The 17,513-nt window shown below is 50.7% G+C and overlaps 1 protein-coding gene across 7 annotated transcripts in view; it reads left to right on the forward strand.

The window, feature by feature from the left end:
- ndor1 (NADPH dependent diflavin oxidoreductase 1) overlaps window positions 1–17,513 on the forward strand; it is a 142,770-nt gene that overhangs the window by 108,751 nt on the left and 16,506 nt on the right. For 6 of the 7 annotated variants that reach the window (XM_085965937.1, XM_085965939.1, XM_085965935.1 and 3 more), the window contains 3 exons: window positions 3,628–3,774; window positions 4,966–5,084; window positions 10,289–10,383. In XM_085965937.1, coding sequence (XP_085822063.1) covers window positions 3,628–3,774; window positions 4,966–5,084; window positions 10,289–10,383 — 361 coding nt within the window. Of the gene's footprint in view, window positions 1–3,627; window positions 3,775–4,965; window positions 5,085–10,288; window positions 10,384–17,513 lie in introns of those variants that run through there. The other variant, XM_085965941.1, reaches the window with a different exon arrangement.

The raw sequence follows: 17,513 nt of genomic DNA on the forward strand, positions 1-17,513 counted from the left end.
GACCCACGGTCATCAGTTGCTGTTTGAAGGCTGGCTCTGTTCAGGTTGATGGTCACGGCCAGACAGAGAGAGAACCAGAGACTGACAGCATGGGCGGCTGACACTGGGCCTGCACAAACCCGTTTATTAGTGTGTTTTTAAGGGCGCGTGTGTGTATCCTGTGAGATTTTGCACCTTTATTGCTTCTCCATTATCCTCCTGTTGGAGTGGGTGGTCTGGGTTACTGCGCTCTCAATACATTGTGACCTGCTGAGTCCGCAGCGATTTATTTTTATTTCTGTCCTGCAGGGAGACACCAGAACTCTGCTCAGAACCCCTGCCCATCCCGTGTGTTGTGGCTGAGATCAGCCACTTGGTGGCATGGAGGATCAAACTCGTTCCTGTTTTGTCTTTCTGTTTGCAGTGTTTCATACCGTTGACCACAGCGCCTCCATGGGACTTCCCTCGCGTGACTCCACTCCTTCCTATTGGGTGTCAGCCGTGGTTCAGTGGTAGCAGTCTCTCGCCTCTGAGTCAGAAGGTTGTGACTCAGCTGCCTGTCCCCTGACAGCCCCACTGTCCCAGCCCAGTCCTCACTGATCCCTGTACCCCAACACCTGAAATCCTTGTCTATAAATCCCTCATTGACCGCTCCCCTCCCTAGCTCTGCAGTTTCCTCCAGCCCTATATCGACCCCCAGGCGCTGTGTTGCTCTGTAGCCTTCTACGTCTCCCGGTAACCGTCTCTTGGTGGTGGGGCTTTCGGCTTTGGCTCCACTCTCACCAACTCCATCCCAAAATTTCTCTCACTCTCATTCTCGCTCTTTCCACTTTTAAAACCTCCTCAAAGCCCCTCTCTCTAACCATACTCCCTGTCGCCCTCCTAATCTCCCCATCCTGGCTGGGTGTCCATTTCCTTACACCAGCCTGTGAAGAGCCTGGAACCTTGCTCTGTGCTAAGGGCACTGTATCAATGCCAGTTGTTGTTGACTGTCAGCTGGTCCAAGCCCTCTTCATTCTTCGAGTATCTGCTACTGAATAGTCAGTTAAAAATGGTGATATCTCCAGACCCCTCGAACTCGTCACGAAGTGGTGGACTGTGAGCAGCCTTCATTGTCTGCGATTTCACATCAGTGGTAGATCCACATAAGATATCTGCTTCTGGGTCGTCTCTAACCAGTGGCTTAACGAGTGAGCACGCTTGCATTTCCATAGCGCCTTTCACGTCCTCCGAGTGTCCCAACGCACTTTACAGCCAATGAACTACTTTTCAAGTGTAGTCACTGTTGTAAGGAAGGGAAATGCAGCAGCCAATTTGCGCACAGCAAGCTCCCACAATCAGCAATGAGATAAATGACCAATTAATCTGTTTTTTAGTGATGTTGGTTGAATGATAAACATTGGCCAGGACACCGGGGAGAACTTCCCCGCTCTTCAAAAATAGCGCCATGAATTCTTTTACATCCACTTGAGAGAGCAGACTGGGCCTCGGTTTAACGTCTCACCAAAAATCGGCACCTCTGACAGTGCGGCGCTCCCTCAGTACTGCCCCTCTGACAGTGCGGTGCTCCCTCAGTACTGCCCCTCCGACAGTGCAGCGCTCCCTCAGTACTGCCCCTCTGACAGTGCGGTGCTCCCTCAGTACTGCCCCTCTGACAGTGCGGTGCTCCCTCAGTACTGCCCCTCTGACAGTGCGGCGCTCCCTCAGTACTGCCCCTCCAACAGTGCAGCACTCCCTCAGTACTGACCCTCCGACAGTGCGGCACTCCCTCAGTACTGCCCCTCTGACAGTGCGGCGCTCCCTCAGTACTGCCCCTCCGACGGTGCAGCGCTCCCTCAGTACTGCCCCTCCGACAGTGCAGCACTCCCTCAGTACTGCCCCTCTGACAGTGCGGCACTCCCTCAGTACTGCTCCTCCGACAGTGCAGCACTCCCTCAGTACTGCCCCTCCGACAGTGCGGCGCTCCCTCAGTACTGCCCCTCCGACAGTGCAGCACTCCCTCAGTACTGCCCCTCCGACGGTGCAGCGCTCCCTCAGTACTGCCCCTCCGACAGTGCAGCACTCCCTCAGTACTGCTCCTCCGACAGTGCAGCGCTCCCTCAGTACCGCCCCTCCGACAGTGCAGCGCTCCCTCAGTACCGGCCCTCCGACAGTGCAGCGCTCCCTCAGTACTGCTCCTCTGACAGTGCAGCGCTCCCTCAGTACTGCCCCTCCGACAGTGCAGCGCTCCCTCAGTACTGCTCCTCTGACAGTGCAGCGCTCCCTCAGTACTGCCCCTCCGACAGTGCAGCGCTCCCTCAGTACTGCACTGGAGTGTCGGCCTAGATTATGTCCTCCAGTCCTGGAATGGGATTTGAACCCACAACTACTGACTCAGGCGAGAGTGCTGTCCACTGAGCCACGGCTGACACAAAAGCATAAAACACAGCATCGAGGTAACTGAGAAACGGTGCTAACAAAAACAATCTCCCTTTTCCATGGATTATGAAGGTTTCCTATTTTTATGAGAGGGGGAAGGAATGCTACTGGCATTGCTTGTCTCTCTGGACCTCTCATGGATCTCTTGTCAGCAGTGGGAGGGCAGTCTGTGATCGGTATAGCTGCCTGTCGGTGAGAATCCTGTCTCATAGACTCCAGCAGAGAGTAGGGTGAGTGACGAATGGAGGATGATTCAAGTGGTGCAGTTGTGTTCAGCTTCAGACCCTTTCTTTTGTTACGTGACAATATGGAAGAAATGTTAAGTTCTGGTTCTAATTAACTCACGAAACGTCAGTTCAACGTATTACTTTATTCATCAAAAGTCCATGTGAACTGAATTAGACACTATATTAATGGACAGTTAACGAGCGTCTATCAGACCTATTCTGATACAAGCAGGTGACTGCACACTCACGCTTGGGGCACTCGGTTAGGTTCAGATTCTGTCTCCTGTTGTCCCGAAGTGACAGATAGCAAGAGCTTTGCTTCCTCTTTATAGTCATTTCATTGCCCATTTATTGTAACTTTTACAGTTCACTTAAGTCATCGGTTTTAGCTTGTGACCCTTACGTCATTGAGTTTAACTCGTTGGCCATCTTCTAACCGTTAGGTCATCGAACAGATTGCTGAACCCACACAGACGTAGGGGCCTCGCCCACATCAGGATCTTATTCCATTGTCTAAAATTATCATCTTTTTAGACAGTGGTCAGCCACCTTCCATTGCGCATGTCTCTGCTGAAATACCTTGCTGTGTAACTGGTAAAGTGAGCTATTTAAAATGCTAAACCTCTGCTTCCTGTATGGTTTGCTCAAGATGTTTTATCCTGTGGTTAAGGGCTTCAGAAAGGCTACGTGCAGAAGCTCACACTGCTTTCTCGGGTTAATTATCTTTACCCATATTGCTACGCTTTACCTTACCACAATTCTTGCATTATGTTCTGCCTTGATTTCAGTAAAAAGCTGGAAAAGCAAATATATATCCTCCAACAGATAACCTTTGCAAAGGGTGATTAGAGGTGGGAGATGCCCATAATCTGACGGTATTAGCAGACTGGAAGGTTTTAGGGGATCGCGTTTGTTGGTGTTGCCTGATGAGATCTCACGTCCTCCCCTCTCTGGAAGTCAGTGACAATCGCTGTGACTAAATCTCCTTCCATTCCACCTGCAGGTGATGTGTATGTGCCATTGTGGGTGAAGAAGGGGGTGCTGCAATTTCCTGCAGACACTGAGACCCCTGTTATAATGGTTGGACCCGGCACGGGAGTGGCGCCATTCCGAGCAGTAATACAGGAACGTGTTGCCGAGGGAAAGAAAGGTCAGAGGTTGTTGGCTCGAAGCACATTTTGTTGGTTTGGTGTCCAGGGTCACTCGTTTCTTCACCACCTGTTGTGGGATCCAATATTTTAAATGTCCGGTTGTCTGCCTTTTTACAGGAACAGTAAAAAAGAAAGAATTTTCATATCTATAGCACCTTCACAACCTCAGGATGTCTCAAAGCGCTTTGCAGCCAATTAAATACTTTTTGAAATGTAGTCACTGTTGTAATGTAGGCAATGCGACTGCCAACTTAGGGACAGCAAGCTCCCACAAACAGCGATTACCAAATAATCTGGGTTTTTTTCAGTGATTTTGATTTAGGGATAAATATTGGCCAGGACACCAGGGAGAACCCCCCACTCTTCTTCAAAATTGTGCCGTGGGATCTTTTACATCCACCTGGGCCATGGTTTAACATCTGATCTGAAAGATGGTACCTCCCACAGTGCAGCACTCCCTCAGTACTGCACGAGAGTGTCAGCCTGGATCTTGTGCTCTCGAGTGGGTGCTTGAACCCACAACCTTCTGATTCACAGGTGAGAGTGCTACCCACTGCCCAGTCTCTGCTAGCATGGTAGCCAGAGCCGGGAGTATAACCAGGAAACTCCCCACCTGCTCTGGGATGGTCTCTGTGTCTCAAGCACGCGTGCTCCTTCAGTCTCTCTGAATCGCCGAGCTAGCGCTAGGAGTGATGCTGCTTGGTGCGGTTAATAAGCTGCTTTATTCCCCAATCACAACACTGAGTGTGATTAATGTGATGTGTTAACAATCAGTTCAATCTGCTTGCGTGCCGTAACAGAAATAAACACACATCCACTCACCCACTTCAGTACGTCCTTAGCCTCAGGACACAACCACTCCCTTTCTATGCTTGTGGCCGACACCTACCTGACTCACGTGGGGTGTCTGTGTTGACTCTTAAAAGCCCTTCCTTCAAAGACTCACAGAGATCAAAGAAATTAGGCAAAAGCAAGGTGCTTGTTGTCTCCTGAACAGCCAGACATTGCTAACTAATGTGGTCTGTGCAAAACAACCGCCCGTCCCACATTATAGCCATCTCTCGCCTGCCTGTGGCTGGCCAAACCCAGCATGGGGGCTGCCTGGGCCAAGTCCTTTTTGTGGGGGGGCGGAGGGGTGGTAATGGCCACAGAATCCAGCATCGTGACAACACTCTGCTTTCCATCACTAGACAGTTACCTGTTCTTTGGCTGCCGTGGGAAGTCGAAGGATTTCTTCTGCCGAGAGGAGTGGGAGGAGCTGAGCCGGAAGGGCTTCCTGACCCTATTCACTGCCTTCTCTCGGGACCAGGTGAGGCTTGGCCAGCAGGGCCGGGAGGGAGAGGTGGAGGCTGGGCTGGGCTTGGTGTGGAGATGGAGCAAACCACCAAATTTTAAATGTGAACTCCACCCATATCTTTCTTTCAGAAATCCTCTGTTGCTGGTATCATCTGATTTCTGATCAGTGTTACTGCTTAGTATTTTAGGAGCCATTTCTATACTTGTTGGCAAGTTTTTGGTGATAAATCTAGTGAACCGGCAAGATGCAGAACACACCAAGGTTTATAAAAGGAGATTTAAAGGGGAGCTGGGAGCTGGCTATCAGGAAAGGAACAGAAAGGATACTGAACAAGAGAAGCATCAGGAGAAACGGAGTGATGAGAAGTCACTATAGATTTACAGCTCGTAGGACGTTCTTGATGAATCTAGTGGAGTTCTTTCAGGATATAAGGGAGTTAGTTGAAAACCAGTCGAGGCCATACCAAAGGCCACACCTTAATGCGGACTGAACCTTTACATTTTGGTTTGTGGGAGGCCGCCCACACCTCTGTGTCAAGGTAGTGTGTTGGGTGGCACGGGGTTGGCTCCCAGACTTCCCTTGGAAATTCCTGACGTCAGGAAGAGAGTAGCTAAAGTAAACGTTGGTCCCTTAGAGGATGAGACAGGGGAATTAATAATGGGGAATGGGGAAATAGCAGAGACTCTGAACAAATATTTTGTTTCTGTCTTCACGGTAGAAAACACTAACAACATCCCAATAATGGATAATCAAGGGGCCACAGGGAGGGAGGAACTAAAGACAATCACTATTGCTAAGGAAAATACTTGGTAAAATAATGGGACTAAAAGACGACAAGTCCCCTGGACCAGATGGCCTGCATCCCAGGGTCTTAAAAGAAGTGGCTGCAGAGATAGTGGATGCATTGGTTGCAATATACCAAAATTCCCTGGCCTCTGGAGAGGTCCCAGCGGATTGGAAAACCGCAAATATAACGCCCCTATTGAAGAAAGGAGGGAGACAGAAAGCAGGAAACTATAGACCAGTTAGCCTAACATCTGTCGTTGGGAAAATGCTGGAGTCCTTCATTAAGGAAGCAGTAGCAGGGCATTTGGAAAATCATAATACAGTCAGGCAGAGTCAGCATGGTTTTATGAAAGGGAAATCATGTTTAACAAATTTGCTGGAGTTCTTTGAGGATGTAACGAGCAGGGTAGACAAAGGTGAGCCAGTGGATGTGGTGTATTTGGATTTCCAGAAGGCATTCAATAAGGTGCCACATAAAAGGTTACTGCATAAGATATCTCATGGAGTTGGGGGTAATATATTAGCATGAATGAATAGAGAATTGGCTAACTAACAGAAAGCAGAGAGTCGGGATAAATGGGTTATTTTCCGGTTGGCAAACTAGTGGGGTGCCACAGGGATCAGTGCCGGGGCCTCAACTATTTACAATCTACATTAATGACTTGGATGAAGGGATCGAGTGTAATGTAGCCAAGTTTGCGGATGATACAAAGATGGGTGGGAATGCTGGATCTCCTGCGCTTTCTCCACCCACCATCTGTTCTTTAGGTCGCAAGTTTTTTGTTGGACCTCGGCCTTCAGGCTTCTGTAGAGCTGCTTTCTTGCTCTCGAGTTCTGTTGCTGTTTCCATATCAGAAATGCCTTGCGTTTGCGGCTTATTAACTACTCGATCTCCTGGTCATTCTCGTCGAACCAGTCTTGGTGTTTCCTGGTTGAGTGACTGAGCGTCTCTTCACATGTGCTGATTATGGAGGCCTTGACTGCAGACCAGATGCAACTATGACATGCGTGGATTCTTTAGCGCAGTCAAGACCATCTACGGCCCAAGCACCCAAGGCCCTTCCCCACTGCGGGCCAAGAACGGAGAGGTACTCATCAAGGACAGGGAAGCAGTCAGTGCCCGCTGGAAGGAGCACTTCGAAGATCTCCTTAACCACGACTCTGTCTTTGACACGAGTGTCCTCAACTCCATCCCACAGCATGCTACCCGCCACCATCTCAGCACAACCCCAGCCCGGCATGAGGTTGAAAAGGCCATCCGACAACTGAAGAACAACAAGGCCTCAGGAGCAGATGGAATGCCCGCTGAGGCACTAAAGCATGGTGGAGAAGCACTACTGGCACGAATTCATGAACTCATTTCTCTTATCTGGAAGGAGGAGAGCATGCCAGGGGATCTCAGAGACGCCGTAATTGTGACCATCTTCAAGAAAGGTGACAAGTCCGAATGCGGTAATTACAGAGGAGTTTCCCTGCTATCTGCCACAGGGAAAGTCATCGCAAGAATCCTCCTCAATCGCCTTCTCCCAGTGGCCGAAGAGCTCCTCCCAGAGTCGCAATGCGGATTCCGCCCACTAAGGGGCACAATGGACATGATCTTCACCGCACATCAATTACAAGAGAAATGCAGGGAACAGCACCAACCGCTGTACATGGCCTTCTTTGATCTCACAAAGGCCTTCGACACTGTCAACCGTGAGGGATTATGGAGTGTCCTCCTCAAATTCGGCTGCCCTCAAAAGTTTGTCACTATCCTCCGCCTGCTTCATGACGACATGCAAGCCGTGATCCTGACCAACGGTTCCACCACAGACCCAATTCACGTACGAACCGGGGTCAAGCAAGGCTGTGTCATCGCACCAACGCTCTTCTCAATCTTCCTTGCTGCAATGCTCCATCTCACCCTCAGTAAACTCCCCACTGGAGTGGAGCTAATTTACAGAACAAACGGGAAACTGTTCAACCTCCGTCGCCTCCAGTCCAGATCCAAGGTCGTCCCATCCTCTGTTGTCGAATTACAGTATGTAGACGATGCTTGCGTCTGCGCTCAGTCAGAGGTCGAACTCCAAACCATCGTAAACACCTTCACTGAAGCGTACGAGTGCATGGGCCTTACACTAAACATCCGTAAGACAAAGGTCCTCTACCAACCTGCCCCCGCCACACAGTGCTGCTCCCCGATTATCAAAATCCACGACAAGGCCTTGGACAACGTGGACCACTTTCCATACCTCGGGAGCCTACTGTCAACAAGGACAGACGTCAACGACGAAGTCCAACATCGCCTTCAGTGTGCCAGTGCAGCCTTCGGTCGCCTGAGGAAGAGAGTGTTTGAAGACCAGGACTTCAAATCCGGCACTAAGCTCATGGTCTACAGGGCCGCAGTGATACCCGCCCTCCTGTATGCCTCAGAGACATGGACCATGTACAGCAGGCACCTCAAAGCACTGGAGAGGTACCACCAACGCTGCCTCCGCAAGATCCTGCAAATCCATTGGCAGGATAGGCACACCAATATCAGTGTTCTTGCTCAGGCCAACATCCCCAGCATCGAAGCTCTGACCACGCTCAATCAGCTCCGATGGACGGTTCACATTGTCCGCATGCCCGATACGAGACTCCCAAAACAAGCGGTCTATTCGGAGCTCCGGCACGGCAAGAGAGCCCCAGGTGGGCAGAGGAAACGCTTCAAGGACACCCTCAAAGCCTCCTTGAAAAAGTGTAACATCCCCACCGACACCTGGGAATCCCTGGCCCAAGACCGCACAAAGTGGAGGAGAAGCATCCGGGAAGGTGCCGAACACCTCGAGTCTCTTCGCCGGGAGCAAGCGGAAGCCAAGCGCAGGCAGCGCAAGGAGCGCACGTCAACCCAAGCACCCCACCCGCCCGCCCCTTCAACCACCGTCTGCCCCACCTGTGACAGAGACTGTAGGTCCCGCATTGGACTCATCAGTCACCTGAGAACTCATTTTTAATGTGGAAGCAAGTCATCCTCGGTTCCGAGGGACTGCCTAAGAAGAGAGGGTGGGAATGCAAGTTGTGCAGAGGACTCAAAGAACCTGCAAAGGGATATAGACAGGCTAGGTGAGTGGGCAAACATTTGGCAGATGGAGTGTAATGTGGGAAAGTGCGAGGTTATCCACTTTGGCAGGAAAAATAAAAAAGCAAACTATTATTTAAATGGAGGGAGATTACAAAATGCTACAGTTCAGAGGGACCTGGGGGTCCTTGTGCATGAAACACAAAAAGTTAGCATGCAGGTACAGCAAGTAATCAAAAAGGCAAATGGAATGTTGGCCTTTATTTCAAGGGGGTTGGAGTATAAAAGCAGGGAAGCCCTGCTACAACTGTACAGGGTATTGGTGAGACCACACCTGGAGTACTGCGTACAGTTTTGGTCTCCTTATTTAAGGAAGGATATACTTACATTGGAGGCAGTTCAGAGACGATTCACTAGGTTAATTCCAGAGATCAGGGGTTTGCCTTATGAGGAAAGGTTGAGCAGGCTGGGCCTATACTCATTGGAATTTAGAAGAATGAGAGGTGATCTTATTGAAACATATAAGATACTGAGGGGACTCGACAGGGTAGATGCAGAGAGGATGTTTCCCCTCGTGGGGAAATCTAGAACTCGGGGGCATAGTTTCAGAATAAAGGGTCGCTCTTTTAGAACTGAGATGAGGAGGAATTTCTTCTCTCAGAGGGTCGTAAATCTGTGGAATTCTCTGCCCCAGAGAGCCGTGGAGGCTGGGTCATTAAATACATTTAAGGTGGAGATAGACAGATTTTTGCAAGATAAGGGAGTGAAGGGTTATGGGGAGCGGGCTGGGAAGTGTCTTTGAGCCCAAGATCAGCCATGATCTTACTGAATGGCGGAGCAGGCTCGAGGGGCCAAGTGGCCTATTCCTGCTCCTATTTCTTATGTTCTTACACCCTCGACAGGCCTCAGTTGAACCACGTAGGTTCAGATCTGACCTGAGTCACGTTGAGGCCTTGTGAAGGCTTCGCTAAAGAAGAGGTAATGTCGGAAACACAGCAGGTCCCACAAACAAATAACCAGATAAATAACTTTTAATAATTTTGGTTTAGGGATAAATATTGACAAGGAGAACTCCCCTTCTCTTATTCAAAACAGTGGGATCTTCTCGTCCACCTGAGAGAGTAGACGGCACCTCTGACAATGCAGCACTCCCTCAGCACTGCACTGGAGTCTCAACCTGCTGACTCGGAGGTGAGAGTGGTACGCACTGAGCCAGGGCTGACGGTGAGAAAGAGCCAAAATAACAAAGCGTACCCAGTAATGAGAATTCCAGCCTCTGGGAGAAAAGACAGGATTGTTCATGTCTCGTGTTGTGATTTATTTTGCTTCTTCCCAATGGATTTCTGTTTGTCCTGTAAAATAACAGCAGCTCTGTGTGGTTTCAATGCAGGAAAATAAAATCTACGTCCAGCATCGGATAAAGGAGAATGGACCTCTCATCTGCGACCTGATACAGAAGAAACAGGCCTATTTCTATATAGCAGGGTGAGTGCGTGAGTCAGTGAGTGATGTTAGTGATGGACTCTCAGCCCCAGTACAGCAGGGTGAGTGAGTGGGTCAGTGAGTGATGTTAGTGATGGACTCTCAGTCCCAGTACAGCAGGGTGAGTGAGTGGGTCAGTGAGTGATGTTAGTGATGGACTCTCAGTCCCAGTACAGCAGCGTGAGTGGGTCAGTGAGTGATGTTAGTGATGGACTCTCAGTCCCAGTACAGCACGGTGAGTGAGTGGGTCAGTGAGTGATGTTAGTGATGGACTCTCAGTCCCAGTACAGCAGGGTGAGTGAGTGGGTCAGTGAGTGATGTTAGTGATGGACTCTCAGTCCCAGTACAGCAGGGTGAGTGAGTGAGTGAGTGAGTGATGTTAGTGATGGACTCTCAGTCCCAGTACAGCACGGTGAGTGAGTGAGTCAGTGAGTGATGTTAGTGATGGTCTCTCAGTCCTTGTACAGCAGGGTGAGTGAGTGAGTGATGTTAGTGATGGACTCTCAGTCCCAGTACAGCAGGGTGAGTGAGTGAGTCAGTGAGTGATGTTAGTGATGGACTCTCAGTCCCCGTACAGCAGGGTGAGTGAGTGAGTGATGTTAGTGATGGACTCTCAGTCCCAGTACAGCAGGGTGGGTGAGTGAGTCAGTGAGTGATGTTAGTGATGGACTCTCAGTCCCTGTACAGCAGGGTGAGTGAGTGATGTTAGTGATGGTCTCTCAGTCCTTGTACAGCAGGGTGAGTGAGTGAGTGATGTTAGTGATGGACTCTCAGTCCTTGCACAGCAGGGTGAGTGAGTGAGTGATGTTAGTGATGGACTCTCGGTCCCAGTACAGCAGGGTGAGTGAGTGGGTCAGTGAGTGATGTTAGTGATGGACTCTCAGTCCCAGTACAGCAGGGTCAGTGAGTGGGTCAGTGAGTGATGTTAGTGATGGACTCTCAGTCCTTGTACAGCAGGGTGAGTGAGTGAGTGATGTTAGTGATGGACTCTCAGTCCCAGTACAGCAGGGTGAGTGAGTGGGTCAGTGAGTGATGTTAGTGATGGACTCTCAGTCCCAGTACAGCAGGGTGAGTGAGTGAGTGATGTTAGTGATGGACTCTCGGTCCCAGTACAGCAGGGTGAGTGAGTGGGTCAGTGAGTGATGTTAGTGATGGACTCTCAGTCCCAGTACAGCAGGGTGAGTGAGTGGGTCAGTGAGTGATGTTAGTGATGGACTCTCGGTCCCAGTACAGCAGGGTGAGTGAGTGGGTCAGTGAGTGATGTTAGTGATGGACTCTCAGTCCCAGTACAGCAGGGTGAGTCAGTGAGTGATGTTAGTGATGGACTCTCGGTCCCAGTACAGCAGGGTGAGTGAGTGAGTCAGTGAGTGATGTTAGTGATGGACTCTCGGTCCCAGTACAGCAGGGTGAGTGAGTCAGTGAGTGATGTTAGTGATGGACTCTCAGTCCCAGTACAGCAGGGTGAGTGAGTGAGTGAGTGAGTGATGTTAGTGATGGACTCTCAGTCCCAGTACAGCAGGGTGAGTGAGTGAGTCAGTGAGTGATGTTAGTGATGGACTCTCGGTCCCAGTACAGCAGGGTGAGTGAGTGGGTCAGTGAGTGATGTTAGTGATGGACTCTCAGTCCCAGTACAGCAGGGTGAGTGAGTGAGTGAGTGATGTTAGTGATGGACTCTCAGTCCCAGTACAGCAGGGTGAGTGAGTCAGTCAGTGAGTGATGTTAGTGATGGACTCTCAGTCCCAGTACAGCAGGGTGAGTGAGTGAGTCAGTGAGTGATGTTAGTGATGGACTCTCAGTCCCAGTACAGCAGGGTGAGTGAGTCAGTCAGTGAGTGATGTTAGTGATGGACTCTCAGTCCCAGTACAGCAGGGTGAGTGAGTGAGTGGTGTTAGTGATGGACTCTCAGTCCCAGTACAGCAGGGTGAGTGAGTGGGTCAGTGAGTGATGTTAGTGATGGACTCTCAGTCCCAGTACAGCAGGGTGAGTGAGTGAGTCAGTGAGTGATGTTAGTGATGGACTCTCAGTCCCAGTACAGCAGGGTGAGTGAGTGGGTCAGTGAGTGATGTTAGTGATGGACTCTCAGTCCTTGTACAGCAGGGTGAGTGCGTCAGTGAGTGATGTTAGTGATGGACTCTCAGTCCCAGTACAGCAGGGTGAGTGAGTGATGTGAGTGATGGACTCACAGTCCCAGTACAGCAGGATGAGTGAGTGGGTCAGTGAGTGATGTTAGTGATGGACTCTCAGTCCCAGTACAGCAGGGTGAGTGAGTGAGTGAGTGAGTGATGTTAGTGATGGACTCTCAGTCCCAGTACAGCAGGGTGAGTGAGTGGGTCAGTGAGTGATGTTAGTGATGGACTCTCAGTCCTTGTACAGCAGGGTGAGTGCGTCAGTGAGTGATGTTAGTGATGGACTCTCAGTCCCAGTACAGCAGGGTGAGTGAGTGATGTTAGTGATGGACTCACAGTCCCAGTACAGCAGGGTGAGTGAGTCAGTCAGTGAGTGATGTTAGTGATGGACTCTCAGTCCCAGTACAGCACGGTGAGTGAGTGAGTCAGTGAGTGATGTTAGTGATGGACTCGGTCCCAGTACAGCAGGGTGAGTGAGTGAGTGAGTGATGTTAGTGATGGACTCTCAGTCCCAGTACAGCAGGGTGAGTGAGTCAGTGAGTGATGTTAGTGATGGACTCTCAGTCCCAGTACAGCAGGGTGAGTGAGTGAGTGATGTTAGTGATGGACTCTCGGTCCCCGTACAGCAGGGTGAGTGAGTGAGTCAGTGAGTGATGTTAGTGATGGACTCTCAGTCCCAGTACAGCAGGGTGAGTGAGTGGGTCAGTGAGTGATGTTAGTGATGGACTCTCAGTCCTTGTACAGCAGGGTGAGTGCGTCAGTGAGTGATGTTAGTGATGGACTCTCAGTCCCAGTACAGCAGGGTGAGTGAGTGATGTTGGTGATGGACTCACAGTCCCAGTACAGCAGGGTGAGTGAGTCAGTCAGTGAGTGATGTTAGTGATGGACTCTCAGTCCTAGTACAGCACGGTGAGTGAGTGAGTCAGTGAGTGATGTTAGTGATGGACTCGGTCCCAGTACAGCAGGGTGAGTGAGTGAGTGAGTGATGTTAGTGATGGACTCTCAGTCCCAGTACAGCAGGGTGAGTGAGTCAGTGAGTGATGTTAGTGATGGACTCTCAGTCCCAGTACAGCAGGGTGAGTGAGTGAGTGATGTTAGTGATGGACTCTCGGTCCCCGTACAGCAGGGTGAGTGAGTGAGTGATGTTAGTGATGGACTCGGTCCCAGTACAGCAGGGTGAGTGAGTGATGTTCGTGATGGACTCTCAGTCCCCGTACAGCAGGGTGAGTGAGTGAGTCAGTGATGTTAGTGATGGACTCTCAGTCCCAGTACAGCAGGGTGAGTGAGTCAGTGATGTTAGTGATGGACTCTCGGTCCCTGTACAGCAGGGTGAGTGATGTTAGTGATGGACTCTCAGTCCCCGTACAGCAGGGTGAGTGAGTGATGTTAGTGATGGACTCTCAGTCCCAGTACAGCAGGGTGAGTGATGTTAGTGATGGACTCTCAGTCCCCGTACAGCAGGGTGAGTGAGTGATGTTAGTGATGGACTCGGTCCCAGTACAGCAGGGTGAGTGAGTCAGTGAGTGATGTTAGTGATGGACTCTCAGTCCCTGTACAGCAGGGTGAGTGAGTGATGTTAGTGATGGACTCTCAGTCCCAGTACAGCAGGGTGAGTGAGTCAGTGAGTGATGTTAGTGATGGACTCTCAGTCCCAGTACAGCAGGGTGAGTGAGTGATGTTAGTGATGGACTCTCAGTCCCAGGAGAGCAGGGTGAGTGAGTCAGTGAGTGATGTTAGTGATGGACTCTCGGTCCCAGTACAGCAGGGTGAGTGAGTCAGTGAGTGATGTTAATGATGGACTCTCGGTCCCAGTACAGCAGGGTGAGTGAGTCAGTGAGTGATGTTAGTGATGGACTCTCAGTCCCCGTACAGCAGGGTGAGTGAGTGAGTGAGTGATGTTAGTGATGGACTCTCAGTCCCAGTACAGCAGGGTGAGTGAGTCAGTCAGTGAGTGATGTTAGTGATGGACTCTCAGTCCCAGTACAGCAGGGTGAGTGAGTGATGTTAGTGATGGACTCTCAGTCCCAGTACAGCAGGGTGAGTGAGTCAGTCAGTGAGTGATGTTAGTGATGGACTCTCAGTCCCTGTACAGCAGGGTGAGTGAGTGATGTTAGTGATGGACTCTCAGTCCCAGTACAGCACGGTGAGTGAGTGATGTTAGTGATGGACTCGGTCCCAGTACAGCAGGGTGAGTGAGTGATGTTAGTGATGGACTCTTAGTCCCAGTACAGCAGGGTGAGTGATGTTAGTGATGGACTCTCAGTCCCAGTACAGCAGGGTGAGTGAGTGAGTGATGTTAGTGATGGACTCTCAGTCCCAGTACAGCAGGGTGAGTGAGTGGGTCAGTGAGTGATGTTAGTGATGGACTCTCAGTCCCAGTACAGCAGGGTGAGTGAGTGAGTTAGTGATGGACTCTCATTCCCAGTACAGCAGGGTGAGTGAGTCAGTGAGTGATGTTAGTGATGGACTCTCAGTCCCAGTACAGCAGGGTGAGTGAGTGGGTCAGTGAGTGATGTTCGTGATGGACTCTCAGTCCCAGTACAGCAGGGTGAGTGAGTGAGTGATGTTAGTGATGTTAGTGATGGACTCGGTCCCAGTACAGCAGGGTGAGTGAGTGGGTCAGTGAGTGATGTTAGTGATGGACTCTCAGTCCCAGTACAGCAGGGTGAGTGAGTGATGTTAGTGATGGACTCTCAGTCCCAGTACAGCAGGGTGAGTGAGTGAGTGATGTTAGTGATGGACTCTCAGTCCCAGGACAGCAGGGTGAGTGAGTGATGTTAGTGATGGACTCTCAGTCCCAGTACAGCAGGGTGAGTCTGTGAGTGATGTTAGTGATGGACTCTCAGTCCCCGTACAGCAGGGTGAGTGAGTGAGTGAGTGGTGTTAGTGATGGACTCTCAGTCCCAGTACAGCAGGGTGAGTGAGTGATGTTCGTGATGGACTCTCGGTCCCAGTACAGCAGGGTGAGTGAGTGATGTTAGTGATGGACTCTCAGTCCCCGTACAGCAGGGTGAGTGAGTGATGTTAGTGATGGACTCTCAGTCCCCGTACAGCAGGGTGAGTGAGTGATGTTAGTGATGGACTCTCGGTCCCAGTACAGCAGGGTGAGTGAGTGAGTGATGTTCGTGATGGACTCTCGGTCCCAGTACAGCAGGGTGAGTGATGTTAGTGATGGACTCTCAGTCCCAGTACAGCAGGGTGAGTGAGTGATGTTAGTGATGGACTCTCAGTCCCCGTACAGCAGGGTGAGTGAGTGATGTTAGTGATGGACTCTCAGTCCCCGTACAGCAGGGTGAGTGAGTGATGTTAGTGATGGACTCGGTCCCAGTACAGCAGGGTGAGTGAGTGGGTCAGTGAGTGATGTTAGTGATGGACTCTCAGTCCCAGTACAGCAGGGTGAGTGAGTGAGTGAGTGATGTTAGTGATGGACTCTCGGTCCCAGTACAGCAGGGTGAGTGAGTGGGTCAGTGAGTGATGTTAGTGATGGACTCTCAGTCCCAGTACAGCAGGGTGAGTCAGTGAGTGATGTTAGTGATGGACTCTCAGTCCCAGTACAGCAGGGTGAGTGAGTGGGTCAGTGAGTGATGTTAGTGATGGACTCTCAGTCCCAGTACAGCAGGGTGAGTGAGTGAGTCAGTGAGTGATGTTAGTGATGGACTCTCAGTCCCAGTACAGCAGGGTGAGTGAGTGGGTCAGTGAGTGATGTTAGTGATGGACTCTCAGTCCTTGTACAGCAGGGTGAGTGCGTCAGTGAGTGATGTTAGTGATGGACTCTCAGTCCCAGTACAGCAGGGTGAGTGAGTGATGTGAGTGATGGACTCACAGTCCCAGTACAGCAGGATGAGTGAGTGGGTCAGTGAGTGATGTTAGTGATGGACTCTCAGTCCCAGTACAGCAGGGTGAGTGAGTGAGTGAGTGAGTGATGTTAGTGATGGACTCTCAGTCCTTGTACAGCAGGGTGAGTGCGTCAGTGAGTGATGTTAGTGATGGACTCTCAGTCCCAGTACAGCAGGGTGAGTGAGTGATGTTAGTGATGGACTCACAGTCCCAGTACAGCAGGGTGAGTGAGTCAGTCAGTGAGTGATGTTAGTGATGGACTCTCAGTCCCAGTACAGCACGGTGAGTGAGTGAGTCAGTGAGTGATGTTAGTGATGGACTCGGTCCCAGTACAGCAGGGTGAGTGAGTGAGTGAGTGATGTTAGTGATGGACTCTCAGTCCCAGTACAGCAGGGTGAGTGAGTCAGTGAGTGATGTTAGTGATGGACTCTCAGTCCCAGTACAGCAGGGTGAGTGAGTGAGTGATGTTAGTGATGGACTCTCGGTCCCCGTACAGCAGGGTGAGTGAGTGAGTCAGTGAGTGATGTTAGTGATGGACTCTCAGTCCCAGTACAGCAGGGTGAGTGAGTGGGTCAGTGAGTGATGTTAGTGATGGACTCTCAGTCCTTGTACAGCAGGGTGAGTGCGTCAGTGAGTGATGTTAGTGATGGACTCTCAGTCCCAGTACAGCAGGGTGAGTGAGTGATGTTGGTGATGGACTCACAGTCCCAGTACAGCAGGGTGAGTGAGTCAGTCAGTGAGTGATGTTAGTGATGGACTCTCAGTCCCAGTACAGCACGGTGAGTGAGTGAGTCAGTGAGTGATGTTAGTGATGGACTCGGTCCCAGTACAGCAGGGTGAGTGAGTGAGTGAGTGATGTTAGTGATGGACTCTCAGTCCCAGTACAGCAGGGTGAGTGAGTCAGTGAGTGATGTTAGTGATGGACTCTCAGTCCCAGTACAGCAGGGTGAGTGAGTGAGTGATGTTAGTGATGGACTCTCGGTCCCCGTACAGCAGGGTGAGTGAGTGAGTGATGTTAGTGATGGACTCGGTCCCAGTACAGCAGGGTGAGTGAGTGATGTTCGTGATGGACTCTCAGTCCCCGTACAGCAGGGTGAGTGAGTGAGTCAGTGATGTTAGTGATGGACTCTCAGTCCCAGTACAGCAGGGTGAGTGAGTCAGTGATGTTAG

This window comes from Somniosus microcephalus, chromosome 23 (assembly GCF_052327205.1).
Source record: "Somniosus microcephalus isolate GS21.2 chromosome 23, FLI_Smic_1.0, whole genome shotgun sequence".
NCBI classification, from domain to species: Eukaryota; Metazoa; Chordata; class Chondrichthyes; order Squaliformes; family Somniosidae; genus Somniosus; species Somniosus microcephalus.